Genomic DNA, 22339 nt, shown 5'->3' with positions numbered 1-22339 from the left:
TGAGAGGAAGTAACAAGGCTTGAAGCAGGGGGCAGGGGAAGAGATTGAAGAGTCATAGGCTATCTGAGATGCAGGACCACTGAACAATAACATAGAGAGATAGTCAAGTAGTGCTGATCCCCATACTACTTTGCTTTCCAAATAGTTCTCTATACCAGTGGTTTTCAACTAGTATGTTGTGGCACCCTGGTGTGCCTTGAATGATGGTCAGGGATGCCGCGGGCAACACTGGCCTCTGTCCCTCTTTCTTTCCTTCCCTCCCTCCTCTGATGCTTTCTCACACCTCTGCCTCCCAAAGGCTTGTGTGGCTGTTTGCTGCATCAGCCCTGGCTACAAGTTCAGAAGGCGAATGGTGCCTCTGGGTCTGGCCAGCGGGTGCTGGTTGCCTGGAGCTGAGGCGGCCTCGGAGTAAGCAAGCAAGTTGGCAGGGGAGCCCAGCCACCCAGCCAGCCCTTGCTGTTGGGAATGGACAGACAAGTCCCAGGCCCCTGTGAGGCAATGTGAGGAGGCACCTCTCTTTGGGGTGGGGCAGCTCAGAGACCAGGGGCAGGGGCTGCCTGGAGGACTCTCAAGGAGAGGGGTGAGGAGAGGAGATTGAGGGAACACTCCACAAGGGAATGTGTACAAAAAAGGCTGCCAGCTCTGCAGGCAAGGAGTGACATAACTGGGCTTCTTAGCCTCACGGGAGTGCCACAAAAAGAATATAGTTGGTCAAGGGAGCCATGGACTCAAAAAGGTTGGAAACCTCTGCTCCATACGGTATAAACGACAAAAGTTTATCAACCGTCACTACAAATATCATCTCAATGTCAAACTGCTCCTCCGCAGGGCTGACTGCCTCCAACAGATCTGAGGCAAGGAAGAATCCCATAGCAACTCAGCATCCTGTCTTCCTCTACCACTGTGGCACGGTAAAAACCAGAGTCCTGGTTGTTACATCAAATGATTATTTTGCTTTATTTATGACTCACTTCCCATGAAACGTACCAGAGAGATTAACTATAAAAACAATTATAGGATTTCAAAGAATCCACTCCTGTAGAAGGTCTCTTTGCCCTTGAGTGAAGAAACAGGAACTGTGTCTAGGTAAAAGTGGTTCCCAAAAGAGCTCAAGTCACCACCAATTCCTCTCTGAGAACTACGTTTTACCTTTATCACCTCCGGAAACTGCTTCATCCTCTTGCCACAGGGCCCATAGTACCAGGTTTCTCCTTGCCAACGGCTGCTTCCTTTCTTGATATACACCTCCCTTCGCCACCTAAACATAAAGATGGCATGTTAAAGACTAGATACATGCACTGTCCAATTCAAGACATCATGCCTTGATCAGCACCTTTTACAAGACAGAAACCCACTTATGGGAAGTTTTGCTTCTGCACATGACTCTGGCAAACTGCTCTAAGCTGAAGCATTCCTTCCTCACCCATCCTAGAATGTTTAGTTCACATTGAGTTCATGAAACATCATACCCTGACCTGTTCTTAATGCATGGTTGACCACATCTACGGAATGCGATAGTTATGTTCTTTTAAGTTTTGCTATATCAATCACTAAAGGTAAAGGTAAAGGTACCCCTGCCCATACGGGCCAGTCTTGACAGACTCTGGGGTTGTGCGCCCATCTCACTTAAGAGGCCAGGGGCCAGCGCTGTCCGGAGACACTTCCGGGTCACGTGGCCAGCGTGACATCGCTGCTCTGGCGAGCCAGAGCCGCACACGGAAACGCCGTTTACCTTCCCGCTGGTAAGCGGTCCCTATTTATCTACTTGCACCCGGAGGTGCTTTCGAACTGCTAGGTTGGCAGGCGCTGGGACCGAGCAGCGGGAGCGCACCCCGCCGCAGGGATTCGAACCGCCGACCTTTCGATCGGCAAGTCCTAGGCGCTGAGGCTTTAACCCACAGTGCCACCTGCGTCCCCTCATATCAATCACTAGTAATAGTTTAATAGGGAGGTTTTCATACTTGTCCAATTCTGTGTTCCCTTTCCCAACCTTTAATCTATTGATGATTAATGCCTATATGCAACCTTTGCATTGTATTTGTGTTAACCAAACAGCAACAAGCACATATGTGGCAATGCTGTAATATTCAATAAAAGGGACTCCCCGAGACATGCCTCCCATATGACACTTGTCATTCGTCTGTCGTTTATTTCAACCCACCCCGCCAAGCAGATGATGCTACCTACCCATGCTTTAAGGGGTACCGCACCTCTTCTGCTGTGGCTATCCGCCTTCTTGGAACATCACCTGAGCAGAAAGAACTACTGTTACCAACACTAACAAGCACCGGCTAATGTTTTAAAATGCAGTCTAGGCAGCTGAGAGGTCTTCAGGAAATGGGTCTACTTACTTTTTGCTGACACACTAAATGTTGAGGCCTCTTTACTGTCCCCCTCTATCATGGATGTGGAGTCTTCTGGGCAACTGCTTTTGGTTACCTCTTCCAAGGGGGTATCTAGAGCTTCTGGTTCAAGTGGTGCTTGTGAATCCAGAAATTCTGTGCCCTCTTGTCCCACTTCACTCACAGCTGTTAACTCCAGGCTGCTGTCTGCAGCAAAGAAGGCAAAAACAGGTAAATGGGGATGCAGAGAGGAAAATAATTATAATCTAGAAAAGCGAACACAGATGAAGAAGAGTAGGGGTTAACGGTACTTAGTAATACATCTACCTACTCACATAAATTACTCACTTTGCGCTGAGTCAGGGTGTGGAACCCCTGGCCTGTGGGTCAATCTTGGCCCATGAGGGGGTCCAATTTGACTTGTGAGGCTGTTTCCCCTTAACTACACTAACCCACCCATCAACTGATGACACTGGTGACATCAGCTGATGGGCAGGAGGTCAGGGTTTAATCCTGCCTTGGCTATGTGTTCTTTTCCCAGCATAGTTTTCCCCACTGTGCATTGTTTAAGACACTTCCAAACAGATTTCAATGAAGGGAGGGGAGAAAACTGAAGGCCTCACAGTATATAAAAGAGACAAGTCATCTATGCTTTCCAAATTTAACCAATTCCTTATCTTCTGTACTGAAGTTACTCAAGGGTTAGCACACATTTTCCATTCTATACTGTGGTTGCTATGAGATGCAAAGTCTACATGCACCTCAAAAAGTAGATATACAGCCTCTTCAATGATGGCTAATATATCTCAGTACAGTTTAATAACAATCTACTGGGCATTATCACAGCACCCCCCTCCAGGACATTATGAAGTTAAGATTATGATTATCCTCAGACAATGGAAGAAATTTAATCCCCATCTATACCAAAAACAAAAACATAATGGCTGTACTGTATAAACCTTCATTTATACGTCTTCAAGTGAACATATGCTACAATGTTGCCAATAATTACAAGATAATTTATTACTAGAACACAGCCCACCAGGACTCTAGACTTCTTTCGTTACAACCCAGAAGAGTCAAACCATAAAATTTATAGTTCAATATTCCTCTAAACAAAGGGGCAGCTATGTCTCTTAGAACCTGCAGTCCTTTCTCACCTTGCAAAACAGACTCTTCAAGAACAGGCGCCAAACTGGCATTTCCAAAAAGTGAGGTGTCAGGCTGGCTGTCATCCGCCAATAGACTGAATGAGTCGGAAGGGTTGAGAGAGGGGCTGCCAGGACAATCCAGGGCGGAGATGTCGGGAGGGTCCTCCAGAGGAGATTTGCCACTCACCAGCTCGGATGTATCCATTTCATAAAGATCTCCTGTCCCTGGGTCTGCAATTCATGAATTGGGAGACACATCTGTTGCTTAGCATCCAAGTCAGCAGCCTCACCCCCACAATAATCTCAACTAGGACCACAGGATTCACTAACATGCTCTAGAGCACTTTTAATTTGCAAAATGAGACTAGTCTTTAATACTACCCTTCTAAAGAGAGAGAGAAAACAGACTGCAACTTGGACAAGGCCAACCATGATTTGGGGATGCAGGTGGCGCTGTGGGTTAAACCACAGAGCCTAGGACTTGCTGATCAGAAGGTCGGCGGTTCGAATCCCTGCGACGGGGTGAACTCCTGTTGCTCAGTCCCAGCTCCTGCCAACCTAGCAGTTCGAAAGCATGTCAAAGTGCAAGTAGATAAATAGGTACCACTCCGGCGGGAAGGTAAACGGTGTTTCTGTGCGCTGCTCTGGTTCGCCAGAAGCTTAGTCATGCTGGCCAATAAAGTGAGATGAGCGCCGCAACCCCAGAGTCGGTCACGACTGGACCTAATGGTCAGGGGTCCCTTTACTTTTAAACCATGATTTACTAAAGATTTGAAATCCAGTCCAAGTTCAACTTTCTAATCCCTTGGTCACACTGGCTTTTACCTCTATGCAATTCTTTTTAGAAAAGCACCTTTTTAAAAAAGTAAAGTTAAGATAGAAAACCATGAGTGTCTGCTTGTTAAAAATAGCACTTTTATAGTTTTCTTTATATCCTGCTCTATAATCTCTACTACGGATGGAGCAGTATTATGTCCATATCACAGAGAGAAAACTGAAGCAGAGGGAATACAGGCACATCTAAGGCCAACAACACCTTCATGGCAGAAGGGGATTTTAACCAAGGACTTCCCAGTTCACATGATTTTTCTCACACAGAGAAGGGAATTGCCTGCGGTTTCATGAAAGTGAAAACCAACACAGTAATTAGATTTCCCCAGTTTCTGGGAGAATTCTCAGAAATGTGGAAAAACAAGATTATAAATTGGATCATCTATATATGAAAAGGTATTAGAAAAACTGATGAGAAACACCTTCCTCATCAACTTTCATAAAATCTGATGTTTTTGTTTAGGAAAACAATGATGTTTTCATACCTCTTCCAATGTTGCAAACCTATTACTCAGGAAGGTAGATAAAGGAATATTATATAATTTTGAATTCAATTATCCTCAACTGAGGTTTTAAATTGGGAAAGATGCTCAAGATGAAGGAATATATATAAGTGTCAGCCACTTTCCTCATCTTAAGAGAGTTAAAATACTTAATTTGGGTGTTAATTGACTTTACAGTGGATAAAAAGTTTAATAGCAAGTACTGGAGAAGATGTGGTCAGGATAGTGGCTTATAAACACGAGGCAATGCATGATAATTGAAGCATATGGGTATTAAAGCATGTTGGGGGGTGGTGTTAGAGCATGGTCAATTAACCTATATATTGATTAATTATTGGGATATTGTAAGCAATATATTTCCAGTAAATATATCTGATCCAAAATCTATTAGGAGCAACAAGAATTGTAATTTCATGGTAAAACAATAAATAATGAAGTTGTTACGACTGATAAACACCTATTATCTATGGATAAATAATGGTAAGGGTAGAGCTATTTAGGCCAATGAAGACAGAAGCTATTTTGAAGTTATTGGAATATGCATTGTGGACCTCAATTTATACATATAGCAGCGTGCATGCTCTTCTTGCTTTTGTGAAACTTGCAATATTTATTTTTCTTGGGTTATTCTGGATAAAGTTTAATAAAATTGATAGCATTAAAAATCTAATGGAGTTATATATAGACAGCTACATGCGTTCAGTTTGAATCTCTGGCTTAAAGTACTGCTGGAAAATAAGGATCCTGCAAGGAGATGTTTATCTACGCTTAAGGCAACTTGCTTCCAAACACTAGCACAGTGGTACCTCGGGTTACATACACTTCAGGTTACATAAGCTTCAGGTTACAGACTCTGCTAACCCAGAAATATTACCTCAGGTTAAGAACTTTGCTTCAGGATGAGAACAGAAATTGTGCTCCGGCGGTGCGGCGGCAGCGGGAGGCCCCATTAGCTAAAGTGGTGCTTCAGGTTAAGAACAGTTTCAGGTTAAGAACGGACCTCCGGAACGAATTAAGTACGTAACCAGAGGTACCACTGTATTGGAATCAAAGGTCAGGTATGAAGTTTAAGTAATGGGCCAAAATTGGAGTCAATAACTCTTCCTGTGCCAAATTTACGAGCCAGCTGTTCTCTTCAGGGTAGCCTATTTGCCACCTGTCTATTGTTTTATACAGCACAAAATGACCCCAAATCGCTATTTTGGGATTCTCAAAGTGTCCATTTGGCATTATGTAGAAATATAGCTCAAGAGGAAATTCAAAAGTGAGCATGTGCCTTTAGTACCATTAATGCTAGGGTCCCTACACTGACGAGTCTCCTATTTAATCCTATCTGAATGTTTTTGCTTTAGCAGCTAGCCACAATCATCAGTAAGATGGAGAAAGGGCTGTTTGCTTAGCACTTTTGCCCATAGCTGCCTAGGCTTAGAGGGCAAGTATCAAAAGGCACAAGGACAATGTTACTGCAGAGCCTGCACATCTGTAACAGCAGCAGCACATGCTCACACATGGGAGCTAGCTGCAGACAGCGCACAGAACACTTTGTGATCAGCAGAGAAGTTGCTACTGACTGCATTTATACAGGCCTCAGGACAAACTATCCAGAGAAGCCCCTTATCCAGCAAACTCCATATAGCTGTTGCCATAACTGATGACTACATGGAAATGATGCAGAAGCAAAACCCCACCCCTTTACCTCTGTCCAGTGATTCGAATGGTTCCAAGGGGTCCTCCAGTGGAGGAGGAATCCGAGAAGCATCTTCCAGACAACCACCTCCAGCATCAGGTTCCAAGACAGAAGCTTCCTGGCTAAGAGGCTCACCAACAGGAGAAGGACCACTGTAGCCACATATTTTCAACTCTGCAAGAGATTTTTGTTTTTAAAAGCTAGTATTATACTTTCCACATCATTAAAAAGTCAGCCATCAATTGGAACCAGAGAAGTTATGGAAATGAACAGAACATCACAAAACAACTAATCAGCATAGATGGCAAAGTAAAGTCAGGAACTTTTGCCTTTTGTGGAACAAAGTGTCTGATGATGTCGCCAAAGCAAATCAATAACGTATCACTCCAGTGTACCTTGAAAGCTGCATCAGATAATGCCTTGTTGCTTGACAAAAGCACCCACTCTAAGAATAGCATTTGACATGACACAGCAAGCTCCAAGTCCATGAGATACTTCTGGGATTGCAAAGCTTTTTGAGTTAAGGTCCACATATACAGCTTATCTGTAGTCAGGGTCTTTTGACACTGAACCAAAGTAAGTTATTCTGCTGCTCAAACACACCTCAACCTCATTCCTCTTCAAAGCTGATATGTGACTTGTATTTGCCTGAGTTCACACCTTCATTTGGCTTCCACAGGATCTCCCAAAAATCTATGAACAACACCAGTGTGGACTTGTCGCTCTCGTCCCCCTTAACTGCAGGTGCCTTCTGGTGACTTAAAGGGCAATTCATGATCAGCACAGGACCTATATGACTGAAACTCCCAGGTATAAACTTAGGTGGTGGTAGTGGCAAAGAAAGATTGCTTCTCTGCCACCTCTGCATTTTCAAGTAGCTGGTGGCAAACTGGCCTTTGAAATCTGGCCAGAGCAGGAAGGCAGCAAGACCGCTAGAGGCCTCCTAAAGCCAAGTCTGATAGAAACTTTAAGTAGAAGGTTGTCTGGAATCACACTGAAGTAGACTCCATGGATAGGAATAGTCCAGGAGAAGCATCACCTCATATTAGCCTGCCCATGGACCAAGATCAGCAGGGGAGGCTCTACGCGTGATTTCCCTGCTAGGCCAAGTTCAGGGGCAGTGATGCAACAGTGTCTTCTCTTTGGTGGGACCGCATGTCTGGAATGCCCTCCCTTACGAGTTGCGTCATGCACCATTATTTGCTTTTTGCCAGCAGCTGAAGACAGACCTGTCCGCCTAGACTTTGGGAGGGTTGGGGAGGATTAATATTGCAAGTCACCAATTTGAAATTTATTTGCTAGCTTTAATGAAACAGGGATGTTGAATATTCTAATTATTAGTTTTAAATATTCTAGGTGCATTTGATTTTCAAGTAGTTATCTAGTATTTTAATGATGTATATATTTCCACCCTCGGGCAAGGACAGGTTATAAATATTGTAAATATATTTTTAAAAATCCAAGTGAAGCAGGCGTAATGATTCATTCTCTCCATCACTGCTCCCTTAGCTAGAACTTGCAATAGGGGAGCAACCATAAAATTCTGAACTGTGAAGAATTTTAACGGCACTTGGCACAATGAGCAGGATCAGCAAATCTCCATCCTAAGATACTCTTAGATAATTACATTGTAATAAGACTCTCAGTCTAGCAAAGGCCCTGGCTTTTACCATAGCCTAATGATTAATCCAGACATGAGTGTGTTCTGGGGCAGACAGGCAGGGGCATCATATTGCAAAGGTAAGCTTCCTGAATAAAAAGTTTGGGTACCATTGGCAGTCATACCTGGCTGTGTGTTCTCCAGCTCCATGCTGCCAATCAATCTGGTGCCATTTTCTGAGACTGCCGAGGAGGTTTCCTTCACTGGCTCCTCACGGCCTGGTTCATCCTGCTGTGGTGAGAAGTCCTGGCTGCCAGAGCCAAGCATAGGGGAAGGCTGAGATGATGTGTAGAAGCTGGATGGGCCATTTTGCAGGATTTCAAAATTCTGATCATCAGGGAAAGAGTCATAGAGCTCTGTTGAATCAAAGTTAAGTCCCATGGTCCCTGGGGTGCCGTTTGCCCAGAACTCTTGCCCACTGCCACCTCCCCTCAGATTGGTGGTGTGCCCAGGTGAGCCTTGCCGATTGCCTCCAGCAATACCGTTCAGTGGATACTGGGAGAACAGTGGGCTGTCCTTGAGGTTGTTGCCATTGCCAGATGGGTACTGAGAATAGTTCCAGAGATAGTCATAGGGGTGTTGGAGGTGTGAGTTGGTTGAGGAGCGGGTCCCTGAAGTACTAGCATGAGATACAGTAGATAAGCCATTAACATTCATATCTCCATTCAAACCTGTAAAAAAAAGGAAGGAAAGAAGCTATTAAAAATTTACAACAAATGCAAGGAACACTGACTAAGGAGAAAGTTCTATCCACCTTTGGGCCTGCCTCTTTTTACAAAATAGGGGTGGGGAGATAAAACACGACACAATGAAGTTGAGTAAACTGGATAAGAAATGTGTATTAATGAGTACTTTGAAAAAGAATTTTACAGTCTCTGTTCTCTTAACAGGCCTATGAGGTAAGTCACTATTCTGATTTTACGGGGGGGGGGGGGGGCTCTGAGATTAATTCATCACTCAGTCTGGGTTTAAGATCAGCCCAAGCCAACACTCTAGCATACCTCAAGATGGTTGAAGGGACTGAATGAAATAACTTCATGAACTTTGCCCTGAGCTCCTTGGAGTGTGGGCAAGGCAAAAAGACACATGCACGCGCGCACACACACACACACACCCCTCAGTGCATCTACTACTCTCATATGCAGTATTTGAACCCATTCCCTTTTTTGCCAAACTTTCCCCCCAAATTATTTCCTCCCCTTGCCTACTGATTTCTATTTTTTTTGCCACATTCTCAAGTCATGTTTCTAAGTTTTTCTTGGTAACTACAAATGATAAAAGATGCATTGGCCTTTAACAAAGGTTGACATGCCCCCCTTTCTCCCCTCACCTCCCAATGTATGTAGTCTTTTCCACCTAGTATGTCTTCAGTATGGGAAGAGCTGTAATCAGGATGTATTTTCTTTCTTGTCTTCTGGAAAAAGATGATGCTAATTTTGATCTGTTTCCATCCTTAATCAATGAGGGCTGCAATGGCTGGGCTGACCTTTATAGCGCTTCTATTTCTGGGGTGGCTGTATCTGTACTTATTCTAAAGGTTTTTGGAAGAAACTTTATTGGAATCTGAGTGGGAAAGGCAAAATAGGTGGTAGCAGCTAGGGACTGCAAACTAGATAGGGTCCTAACAGCCAAAACGGCAGAGGCCCACTGAACAACAGAAGCAGCAACAGAAGTGGAGTCTTGGTCTGTTTTGAAGACCTTTACCCTATGTGACCAGATAGACAGAATTCTAGAAAGGCTACTGGCTCCTTGCAAGCCAGTGGGGAAGAACATTTCTGGATACAGAAAATAGGGTAACCCTGTTTTGTTTTTTGAGCCTAGGTGGAAAAGAGGGGATATGGGGGGGGGGTGATGTCTTGGTCATTGATGTACAAGATTAGAACTACTATCAATCAAAGACAAAGCAGCATTTCCATGCTCTAGAAGGAAACTGAAAAGTGTTTCATCCTCCCATACTTGTATTCAAGTAGGCATCTTAAGGAGAAAAGGCAGCCAGGTTAGGCTCCTCTTTTGAGCTAAGTGGTGTCATAACCCAAGCAGACTCTCTCCTACCAATGTAGCTAGAAAGATCTTCAACATCTATAAAGGGGGAGAGGAAAGGACAACACCATTTCCAACCCTCTCCTCCAAACAAGGAAGTGAACCTAAAAAGGTGTTTCTTCCTGAAAACTCTTCAATTTACAGTTACCTTCTTTATTTCTTGAAGTGCCTTCAAGGTCATATTGCAACATCTGTAAATTGGGAATGCTTTCAGGAATACACACTTTTACTTCAGCAGCTTTTGAGATTTGCCTTAGGTTGTTGCTGTTTTTAAAATATGTTCTCCAATTCCAAGCTCCTCTGTGCACTCTTTGTTAGTTTACAAGCAATAGCCTCACTTTAATATTCTGCCAAATTAATTAATTAAAATTAATAAACCTTTGGGAAGCAACACCACTACTGAAGAAATTATGCAAGGTCAGATAAAAACTGCACACTGGGAAATGCCTTACACGGATTATCCTAAATCTTCACAAGCCCTTCCAAGCTTGCTTTAACTGAATTATAACATATTTGAAACAGCAACAACTCTTGAGCCCAGATACATGCAACTCTGCATGCTAGCAGAAACCAGCGCAAGGGCTTCCACAAGCACAACAGGGCTTCCCCCCACATGCTCAAGAGCAGGGGTCAGCAACCTTTTTCAGTAGGGGGCTGGTCCACTGTCCCTCAGACCTTGTGGGGGGCTGGACTATATTTGGGGGGGGGGAATGAACAAATTCCTATGCCCCAGAAATAACCCAGAGATGCATTTTAAATAAAAGGACATATTCTACTCATGTAAAAACACACTGATTCCCAGAATGCGATTGGGCCAGATCTGGCCCCCAGGCCTTAGCTTGCCTGCCCATACTCAAGAGGGTCAGAATCCCCAGAACAGAACACGGTGGGGGGAGGGGAGAGTATTCCACCTGGCAAGAAGAAATGCTTGAACTGACAGAATGTTCAGAAGAGTGCAAAGTTGAATTCCTCCCCTAAGTTCCATTCCCAGCAGGCAAACAGCACTCATCTGAGTTTTTATTCCATGACTAGCCTTAATTCTTTCTCCACCTTTAACAGTAATAAAGAAAATATCGGATTTTCACATCATATCCAGTTGTGCTTTCACAGTGGCCTGTGAGAATACACACAACTTTGCCTATTGCTGTGGTATTCAAGTTCCTTACACTCCTCCTGAGGCACAACCATCATCCACACAGTTCTCCTTACCATTCTGCAAAGAGATACTCAGAAAAGAAGTGGAACCTCAAGACCATGTATGATCAATGCTGATGCCTGTCACTAAGTTCAAAAGACCCAGGTCCATTGCCCCACACTTACTTTTCCCTTGCTGAGGGAAGTTCATGGGAGATCCATTTGTGTAGACATTGTCCCCTGAGGAAGGCGCAGGTTTCTGTCCTGAGGCAGCAGGTGAAGAGGGAAGGCCAGTGAAATTAAAATGGTTGTTCGCCTCCATTTCTAAGGAGAAAGGAAAATGCAAAAGATGCAACAGTAAAGTTAGTCATTACATAGATGCTGTTTTTCACAGACAGCAGTGAAAAAATCCTCCAACATAACGTTAGCCAGTGACTGAACAAAAGATACCAAGACATTTAGTGTTTTATCACATCTTATCCCAATAATCCTTAGAACAAGATACAGTGGTACTTTGGTTTACAACCATAATCCATTCCAGAGGTCCATTTGTAAACCAAAACAGGTTGTAACCCAAGGACCGCTTTTGCCAATGGGGGCCTCAAAAAAATTTTTTGTTCATAATAAAAAAAACCAACGGGTTATAATCCAAAAAAAGTTTGCAAACTGGGACATGCACTTCCGGGCTTGATGTGTTTGTAATCCAAAACGTATGCAAACCAGACTGTTTGCAAACCAAGGTACCACTGTATATTAAGGTAAAACAATACTGTTATTCCCATATTGCAAATGGGGGGCAGGCTGAGAGAGAATGGCTTACCTATGGCCAGCCAGGTGGTGCACTAGTGATTACCTGGCTAACAGCTCAGTCTTGCAGCTACTATGCTACACTAGCTCTCAAAATTAGCAAGCAGGGCAGATGCTATACCAAAAGGACAGATAGTTTAATGTCCATATATTTAAAGCCATTGTGTCCCTTTTGATAAAACCCAGGCTTCCATCAGAAACTGTGCAACTAAGTTCACCATTGACTGATTGATCTCTGCCTCTTAGGAGAAAGGGAAATGTCCCCAAACACACAATGTAAGTCCTCACATTGAAATCCTTTTAAGAAAAATATACCGTATTTTTCCGTCTATAAGACACCCCCGTGTATAAGACCTATTTTGGGGGACTCAGATTTAAGAAAATGGGGGGAGATGGCCCAGAGTATAAGACACCCCCTAATTTTTGACATTATTTTTAGGGGGGAAACCTAGTCTTATACATAGAAAAATACGGTATGTCATGAGGTGACCAGCAGCACCAATTTCACCTTATCTTGAATGGGGAAAGTTCAGCCAAGGGTTCTGAAATCCACTCAGGCACTCCATTCTAATACCAGAATCTATTTAAATACATCTCTTTTTCAAGCTTCAGGGTTACTCTCACTTAACTATCAAATAGCAATATGTCCACAGGATGGTTCTTAATATGTAGTTATAAAGTCCACTTGCCACACAAATAGGTCCCTAAAATGCTTTCCTTGGAGGAAAGGACCAAACAGTTCTGGAAAAGTGATTAAAACGCTCCATTACTACTGAGAAAGAGGGATTCAATGTATTAATGCAGGGCCATTCCTGTTTTAAAAACATTTTACTGAGCCTGCTCCTTCCGTGGCTTTCTAGGCCTCATGCACTGCAAAGTAGTATGTGAAAATTCCTCATCAGATGATGCAAGCTTTACCAAAGCATCACCGCCCCCGCCTAGCTAGTCATTTTCTCATTCCACAGGGATGCAGATGAACTTTCGCCTCTCTGCAGCTCTGGGAAAAAGCCACCATTTCCTGTTACTGAAATTAATGCACTAAATAGATGCACTGTTCAAAGAAGCTGGATGAAAATAAAGCAGAGGGCATAATCTCTTGGCATGGAGCCTAGTCCACTCCCTGTGTGTCCAGTGGGACATCTGTGGCTCCCAAACATGGCATTCCTACCAGCTTCAAGCAGGACCTTTCCCTCCCCACCCCTTTGAAATAGAAGACTAAAGAGAAAATGCTCAAGGCAGGTCTGGACAGCTGCCAAGGAAGGCAACACATGGATGAATGAATGAGGATGGAGTTCAAGCTACAGATTCAGACCAGTCTGACAATATACATCTTCTGCATAAGTAAGCACATACATCACAATAAGTCACCAAGGAAACTTCCTTACTAAAATAATTACGGCAGCCACAGTTTATATTACATCTTGAAGCTTTGCCATGAAGCTTCGCTATTAAATAATACTTCTTCCACTCAAAGCTCAGAACAAACTTCAACAAACCTTTAATTGCCATCAATTTTGATTTTAATTAATTTTTATAATGTTTTTATAATGTTGCACTGTTTTAGTGTTGTTAGCTGCCCTGAGCCCAGCTTCAGCTGGGGAGGGCGGGATATACATACAATTTATTATTATTATTATTATTATTATTATTATTATTATTATTATTATTATTATTATATATTGTGGCATCCTGTATATATAAGAGTATGAACAGTAGAAAGATATGACACTTGCACTTGGGCGACTCTTATGGAATGACCTAATATTAGGATACCCCTCAAAAATAATGATGGCAGATGACACCAATCCTCTCAGTTTACAGTCTGAAAACAAACACATTAAAAGGAAAGTCATGGGTATATTTCCTCCCCCTCCTGTATTTGCTATTTGTTTCAAAAGTTTTACTGAACCTAATACCTACTTCATAAATTTTGGCACTAAGAACAGGTGCCCTTCCTGTGTGCCTCCTAAAAACAGAACCAATACAGTGGTACCTTGGTGTATGAACTTAATCCGTTCCAGAAGTCCGTTCTTAAACTGAAACCATTCTTAAACAGAGGCGTGCTTTTCCTAATGAGGCATCCCGTCGCCGGTGCCCTTCCACTGTTCGGATTCCATTCTTAGACCGAGGTAAAGTTCGTAAGCCAGGACACTACTTCCGGTTTTGTGGAGTTCGTAAACCAAATTGTCTGTAAACAGGACTGTTCTTAAACCGAGGTACCACTGTACCAGGAATGGCTACCTGTCATGGTCAATGAACTGTCAAACCCCTCACACTGCTTAAATGAAGGCTGCTGTGCCATAAGCATGCAGTGAACATTAAGAATGACAGATAAAAGCTTTTTAGGTGTGGGACAAAAGGGAAAATAATGGAAAGGCTTTTAAGAAGAAAGCTACAGAGAAAAGGACAAAAACCACCTAGCACATTCCACAGAGAAATTTCCCCCTGCTACTGTAGTAGTGGTTGAAAGAGAGCTAAGCAGTAGGGTGTGGGCTCCTCCTCTCTAGGCATGTCCATTCCTTCCGAGGGGTGGGCTCCATAAGCCAAAAAAGTTGCAGCCTTAACTCTAGAAGCGTCTCAATATTGCTTAAAACATACACCGTACCCCCCATCTGTATGCCTGGACAGAAAACATGAAGAACAGCACCTTTCCAAATGCCCTTGCACAGGGACAGAGCTTCGAAATGCTTCACTGCCAGGAAGGAAAGTGCTAGTGACCAAAATGTAAAGTCAAAAAGTCATTTAGAGAGATAAAACCAGAATGCAGAGCTGCTTCTTTTTCAGAATCTTCATTTCTGCCAAGCTGACATACTTAGATAATTGACCAGGTCAAAGTCAATCACCCTGCCCTTTTCTCCCCAGGAAGTAATCATTGTCAAAATCAAATTTATGTACCCAAACCAGGTGTAAAAATAAACTAAATGTTAATGAAATACGCATTTCATCCATAGCTTCTGCTTCACAGCTTCAATCTCCCTCACATCACGAAGCTTCTCTCTCCCACACACACCTCTATTACTGCAATGTCATGCCAAGCTCCACCACCTAAACTGCAAGGCTTCTGTAGCTGCAGTGATGGGGGTGGGGAAAGGCTTCTACTAATAGCAGCAGGGAAAATGCCTTTCCCTCAACTCAATATGCACTGTCAGGAATCATCTCTGCAACACACTAAGGCCACCTATTCCACTTGCTGCTCCCCTTTCAAAAAGCAATGGATCCTACCCTGACAGTGCACAGCAGCTGAGTTGAACCATAAAATTACTGTGAATATCCCTTTAAGGGCCAGGGTAGTAGCAGAAAAGGCAGCTGCTGCTCCAGCACAGGGACAAACAGAGCTGGAGCTGAGGTGAAGTGCTGGGAAGGCCTTGTAATTAAAGGGGAAGGCGGAATGGTTTGTTAGGAAAGAAGCCAAGCAAAATGGATGAATTAATTGCAGCCAACAAGAACGACTGAAACAGTTTAAAGGGAAGGGGTGTGGTTTGACAGGAGCTGCACATGCCAGAATAACACGGAACAGCTGATATAGACAGAGGTCCTGTTTGTAAATATCTCAGGCCTATGTCTCTCATGTGATCCCAGCAGAAGCAGATGTTTCAAATGTATGAAAAGGATGGGAGCAGGGAATCCTATAGCCTGAGAAAGTGGCAAAGGATGAAACCATAGTCGTTCATTTCTCCCCGTGGGCAGGGCAAGTAGTTAATAGTATGTACAGATAGGTTACAGCCTTGTCGAGTCAGGGCCTCTTCTGTTTTTAACTATTCTTAGTGAATGGGTGTGGAGTTTGATGCATACTCATGCTCTCCAGCCACAGAAATGAAACACTCTGCCTACAAGTTTAAGACCTCCTGCCCTAAGCTGTCAAAATGTGCTTCAGACAATGTGGTCAGTCCTACTTTGAGAGTCCTACCTCCATACTTCACCATAAAATGCTCTTCTTGCCCTAGCAGAAATTAACAACAAAAACCTTGATTTATTTATTTTTTAAAACACATTAAGTACTTTTCATGTAGAATTTTTCTTTTTACAGTAACGTATTTGTAAGACTACAAATTGGGAACAGGAGTTAAATTAGATGCACCATCTTATTAAAGCTTTCTTTTTATGAAAGAGGGAGGTCCTGGGTATGTTATGACATTTGTGAAAGATTACCATTGGCTGAGGCCAAGAAGAATCTAGAACCTTTTAACCAGTAACTGTTTTTCAGTTGCTGAGGACTGCCAAGTTCTATATCTGTGCAATGCAACCAAGCCCCTGTAAACACAAAAATGTCTTAAAAGGGATGGGGAGCCTGTGGCTCTCTTGATGTTGCTCAACTCTGGCTCCCATCAACCCCGGGCAGCATGGACAACATTTAAGGATGAAGGGAGTTGTAGATCAACAACTTTAGGAAGGTCACAAGCCATGCCCCACCATCTGTGCTTTAAAATATGGGCCACGTGATTTAATTTGCAGGAAATAAAAGATGAAAAGGGATTGTGGATAGACTTCTTTTAGGAAGGCTGCCATAATTTACCTCTCAATGACAATATATCTGTTAGTAACCTTACACTGTTTGGTTTTCCATGGTTATGTTGCTTCACTTGAAATCCAACAAAAAGGAAAGGGAGAATGCTCTGCGAATGCAACCAAGAATGACCCACTAACAAATACCTCAGGATAAATGGTGTACTCTAGGCAAATCATAAAATAAGTATATACTTAAAACAAAAAAATTCCTTCCAGTAGCACCTTAAAGACCAACTAAGTTAGTTCTTGGTATGAGCTTTCGTGTGCATGCACACTTCTTCAGATACGTGCATGCACACGAAAGCTCATACCAAGAACTAACTTAGTTGGTCTTTAAGGTGCTACTGGAAGGAATTTTTTTGTTTTGACTATGGCAGACCAACACGGCTACCTATCTGTAAGTATATACTTGAGAACTATATGTAAATGTGACACGTATGAAGATTATTTGTGGGGCATAGGAATTTGTTCATTTCTCCCCCCCCCCCCCAAAAAAAATATAGTCCTGCCTCCCACAAGGTCTGAGGGACAGTGGACTGGCCCCCTGCTGAAAAAGTTTGCTGACCCCTGCTTTGTAGCTTTCCATTTTGCGAAGTTAGAATATATATGACTGCCTCTTTAAAGTCCATGTAACTTTAAAAAGAAGGTGGTGATAACCCCAAACTACAGGATCTTGTGCCAACTGGCTGCTGGGGAATAGGGCTAATCTAGCCAAGGAGTTTAGGGAAAGCCAGAAACAGAAACCAAATCTGATTAAAAAGGACATTTCAGAAAGCAACAAACACAGCTGCCATTTCCCGGCCAGTTCCTGCAAGGTTGGGGGAGGGAGCAGAGGAAAGAGGGCTGTTTGCATCAAGATGCTGTAAACAGGGGAAGAGACAGCTCTGGTCTCCCACTCACCTCACTGCCAGTCACCGGGGATTCCCTATGCCCACACCCCACCTCCACACATACACAAAGGCTCTCTCAGCCCTAACCATCATCCAGCCAAACCACATTTGCAGCCTCCCTCATGGTACTAAGATCTTGGCCTCTCAACTTCCGAAATACATGGAAGACTGCCATCAGAAATTGCCCCACACCACCTACATACAAATAACACTTCCTGTACACATGCTAAATAAACCTCCAGCATCAGAAACTATCTTTGATGGGGACCCACAGTAACTAGAAAATCCTTCCGGTGCCCAATATGAAAACTAGGGCAGACCCAAATTTCGGAGCCATAATCCCGGATTGTAATCTCCATCCACAAAGCAGAATTCCTGGGTTTTCTTCCACAGACTTGTCATAAAGGCATTTCTGTCTCCAAACACCAGCCCTGTTCAGGATATTAATGACTTGTGTATGTGCTAATAAGATTCCCAGGTATCTGCATCCTTGTTTACAAACCATTCTCTCCACAAGCGGCATCACCAAATTTAGAGATCCCTAAAGGGAAGCCAGGATTCCCGGGTCACGTCCCTACTCCCAGGAAGGGAACGACCTTTTCTCGTCGATCTAGTGGGATCCTTAGCGAAGCCCACAGATCCCATCTTCCCCGAGCCTTATCTCCCCAGACTCAAGGACCTGCAGCCCTCCTCGCCGCCATGGAAGAAGAGCTGGAGCGCAGGGAGCGGCCGCGCAAAACTGGCCGCCACTCTTTCGAGGCCAACTAAGGGCACCCGACAAAACGCTCAGGGCGCCTTTCCCCCAACTTCCAAGTGGAGTTAAAACACATCCAATTCCCACTAAGCCACAACGCCAACGCCGCCGCCATTCTTCTCCGGGAGCAAAACCCCCAACGCTTCCAGCCCAAAGGCCAGGCCTTGCCCTTCTTCAGTTCGTCTGCGGAGGTGAGGGAAGCGGCGGCCACGCTCCCCTCGCTCGACGCTGCCGCTACCGGGACTCGCCAGCCTCCTCCTCCCCCTCGACTACCCCGCCATGCCGGGCTGGGGAAGACGGGAGCCCCGCCGCATCGACGTGAGGGCGAGAGCCGGTGCCCCGCGGGGCCTGCTCCCAACTCCAGCCCGTCGTCGTCGTCGTCCCCACACGACTCCTGAGAGAAGTTGGCGCGGCGCTTCGAACACGCGCAGCCCCCGGGAGGCGTTATGTCTTCGGCAACGGGCTTCTCCTCCCCCACCGAAGGAGCCTCTTTTCTCCTCAGGGCTTTTGGGGTGGGGGGGGAGGGGAAGGGAAGGGGAGGAGGAGGAGGAGGCCCCCTGTCTCACCCCAAAGCGGGAGGGCTTCGTGTCCTCCCTCACACTCCCTCGCCTTCCTCTCCTGACTAGGCCTTCGCCCCTCACTTCGGGAGAGCGGAATGAGGGAAACCAACCGCCGCCGGCCGCCCTCCCCCACCTACGATGAAACTTGCTTCGCTCCCCCCCCCCACCTCACAACGACTCGGGCCAAACTTCTCTCGGCTCCCCCTCAGGGGCCACGTCTTTCTCGTACGCACCTTCCCTCCCCCCCCCCCCCGCCGCCGTCCGCATTTTGGTTCAGCCCCACGCATTACTCTCTCTTTCCTCACCCCACCCCCCACCCCTCGCGCGCGCACCTCACACTCCGGACGCCTCACCTGAGGGAGGTGTCAGCCGGCTCTTCACATGGCCCCGCCGCGCTGAGGGAAAGGTCGGACCCCGCGCCGCAGCATGGCCTGCGGGAAAGGGTGGGCGGCGGCGGCGGCGGCCACCGGCTGAGGCTGGTGCGAGGGGAGGAGGGTGGCGCAGGCCGAAGCCGCACCAGGCGAGGCCGTCGTCGTCGTCGTCGTCGTCTCTGGCCAGGAAGCCGAGCTCAGCCAACGAACGAGCGAAGGAGAGAGCGCCGGGGCGAGCGTCGTCGGCTGCGGCGCCTCGCCGCCGGGTCCTAGCGCCCCGCCGCCGCCGCCGCCGCCGTGACCGCGCCAAGGCTTGACCCGGCAAACACCGCCGCTGAGGAGAGGAAGGGGAGGGGGAGCGACCGGGGTTCCTCGGCGGGAGACCCTCCAAATAAACGAACGCGTAACCAGATGCGTAAAGGCGTAGCGGGTAAAGTTGGCCGCGGAAGCGGAGGGAAAGCCCTGCAAAAGGGGTGGTGGAATTGGAGAAAAAGACCTTCCTCTGCTGACACCGCGCAACTCCGCTCCGGGCGAAAGGGATGCCCACTTTTCGTATGGAAGAGGAGGATCCGGGTTCGATTCCCGGCCTCTCCAGTAGGGTTGGGAAAGAAGAAGAGCCCCCTGCCTTCGACTGTCTCAAGGGCTGGCCACGTGGGAAAAAGTAACAAGCTTGTTGTCTCCTCTTCTGGAGGGTAGGACTCGAACCCGCGGCTCCAAGTTGCAAGGAAGGAGAGAGAATACAAGGAAGAACTTTCTGGCAGGAAGATCTGTTCGACAGCGGAACGGTCTGCCACGCGAGGTTGTGGGCTCTCCTTCCTCTGAGGTTATAAAGCAAGAGGTTGGGTGGCCAACGGTCATGGATGCTTTAGCTGAGATTCCTGCTTTGCAGTGGGTTGGACTACTAGATTACCCTCGGGGTCTCTTCCAGCTCTATGATTCTATGAAAGCCCAAGAGCCATTCAGAGGAGCAGGCAAAACCGACTGACCAGTTCTAGCTGAGTACAGTGGTACCTCAGGTTACATACGCTTCAGGTTACAGACTCCGCTAACCCAGAAATAGTGCTTCAGGTTAAGAACTTTGCTTTAGGATAAGAACAGAAATTGTGCTCTGGCAGCAGGAGGCCCCATTAGCTAAAGTGGTGCTTCAGGTTAAGAACAGTTTCAGGTTAAGAACGGACCTCCGGAACAAATTAAGTACTTAACCCCAGGTACCACTGTATATGGTTGCTTCCTCCTGCCCTTTGAAAATGCCTTATCCTTCAAGTCAGGGGTGGCTAACCCCTGTTGCTGAGCTGCAATACTAGACCACCCAGGGCAGGGGAGTAAATGGGAAGGGGTGATGGGAGTTGTAGTCCAGCAACATCTGGAGGGCAACAAGTGAGCTGCCCTTGAGCTGAATGCACACCACATGTTTAAAGAATCCTAGGTACTGTTGCTCACCGGTCATAGATCTACAATTCCCAGCACCCTTAACAGACTACAGTTCCCAGGATTCTTGGGGTGAGTGTGCTTTAAAGGTATAATATGTACACAAGTTTCATTTACGCATTTGTATGCCACCTTTCTGGGCTAGCTTCCTCTCATTCCATGCTAGGGTGGGACGGGAGTGGTTAAAGATAGGCACACTGTACCTGCTCTAAGTGTCTACCTACATAGGTTTCCCATCTGCATTCACATTACTTGGTGAACAACACAGCAGCTGTTGCAATGATTTGCATGTGTGAATGAACTATCACTGGTTAAACGCTACTCATATATACACTTTAAGCACAGCAATCTTGGTGCAGAGGCTAGACTAGAGGGTTGGCTTTTTCAGAAACCCAAACCTGGCCTTGAACTCTAGCTTGGGATTAACCTAATGCAAATGTGCTTTATGGGGATAAAAACAGGGAGAAGCCACGTAAACACTAAAGATACGGTTGCAAATCAAACTGTCAAATGATGGGAAAGCAAATGAAATGGGAAAGCAGCTCTCCGTTTCTCTCTGTTGTTAACTTCACCTGTTCAACGGCCGCATCCTGGCATTCTGTAAACGAGTTTCAGGGCGAAACCCTAGTTTGATGTGGAGCGTCTACAGCAGGGGTGGGGAACACATAGTCCACATTGGTGGACTCCAGCTCCTAGTACGCATGCGCAATGGTCAGGTTTAGTGAGAATTGTAGCCCACAGGTTCCTCATTTCTGGTCTAGTTGAGAGGGAGGAGCGGTGATTTTTAATTTTTTTGAGTGAGGCATGGTTGATGGAAGGGGGCAATGCTAAAGCAATAGGGGAGAGAGAGCCCGATTACATGACAATAGTAGCTTCTCATTTTTTAGATGTATGACTGCGGGATTTGTGTCAGCATGGACAGTGGCTAGGAAGATGGGAGAAGGATGCTGTAGAGTAGAAGGCTCGTATTGCTGCTGTGTTGTTGCTGCTGGAATGGCATTTACTAGGATTGTGGTCACCGAGTGGCAGGTGGCAAGACTCCTGAGAGTCCCATGGACTGCAAGAAGATCAAACCGATCCATTCTGAAGGAAATCAGCCCTGAGCACTCACTGGAAGGACAGATCGTGAAGCTGAGGCTCCAATACTTTGGCCACCTCATGAGAAGAGAAAACTCCCTGGAAAAGACTCTGATGTTGGGAAAGATGGAGGGCACAAGGAGAAGGGGATGACAGAGGACGAGATGGTTGGACAGTGTTCTCGAAAGTACTAACATGAGTTTGACCAAACTGCGGGAGGCAGTGGAAGACAGGAGTGCCTGGAGTGCTCTGGTCCAGGGGGTCACGAAGAGTCGGACACGACTAAACAACGACAAATGCCGATCAACACTAAAGAAAGATTCCTTCATTCAAAGGAGCAACAAGACTAAAAGGAAGATGGTTGATACTTATCAGATTAGAGACAGCAACAAAGCGAGATAGATTAATTAATTAAATTTACACCCCACCTTTCCTTGATACCAATACCAGGGCAGGTCACACTCCAAAATAAATTATAACAACCAAGTCAATTAAAAAGCAAATTCATCAAAATACAAAGCAGGTGCAGCTAAAAAACCAACAACCCAGTGAAGGCTAAAATGATCACCCACTAAAGAGTTAAGATAATTAAGATACC

At 45.5% G+C, this 22339-nt stretch overlaps 1 protein-coding gene and 1 long non-coding RNA gene across 2 annotated transcripts in view; one reads left to right on the top strand and one right to left on the bottom strand.

The window, feature by feature from the left end:
- The window catches only part of BAZ2A (bromodomain adjacent to zinc finger domain 2A), a 42221-nt gene extending 22790 nt beyond the window's left edge, over positions 1-19431 (bottom strand). The window contains exons 1-8 of the mRNA XM_083728105.1: positions 19219-19431; positions 11535-11672; positions 8300-8845; positions 6524-6688; positions 3503-3724; positions 2352-2549; positions 2188-2248; positions 1015-1258 (exon numbers count right to left, since the gene is read on the bottom strand). Coding sequence (XP_083584231.1) covers positions 1015-1258; positions 2188-2248; positions 2352-2549; positions 3503-3724; positions 6524-6688; positions 8300-8845; positions 11535-11670 — 1572 coding nt within the window. The 5' untranslated portion in view covers positions 11671-11672; positions 19219-19431. The remainder of the gene's footprint in view (positions 1-1014; positions 1259-2187; positions 2249-2351; positions 2550-3502; positions 3725-6523; positions 6689-8299; positions 8846-11534; positions 11673-19218) is intronic.
- Positions 1-20797, top strand: part of LOC310840014 — a 155677-nt gene extending 134880 nt beyond the window's left edge. Inside the window, exon 2 of the long non-coding RNA XR_014561759.1 lies at positions 20305-20797. This is a non-coding gene — a long non-coding RNA (uncharacterized lncRNA). The remainder of the gene's footprint in view (positions 1-20304) is intronic.
- Positions 20798-22339: the final 1542 nt, after the last annotated feature.

Source organism: Podarcis gaigeae, assembly GCF_964106915.1.
Source record: "Podarcis gaigeae genome assembly, chromosome: 2".
Taxonomy (NCBI): Eukaryota; Metazoa; Chordata; class Lepidosauria; order Squamata; family Lacertidae; genus Podarcis; species Podarcis gaigeae.
The sequence above is the reverse complement of the archived record's forward strand: the minus strand, read 5'-3'. Positions and strand labels throughout refer to the sequence as shown.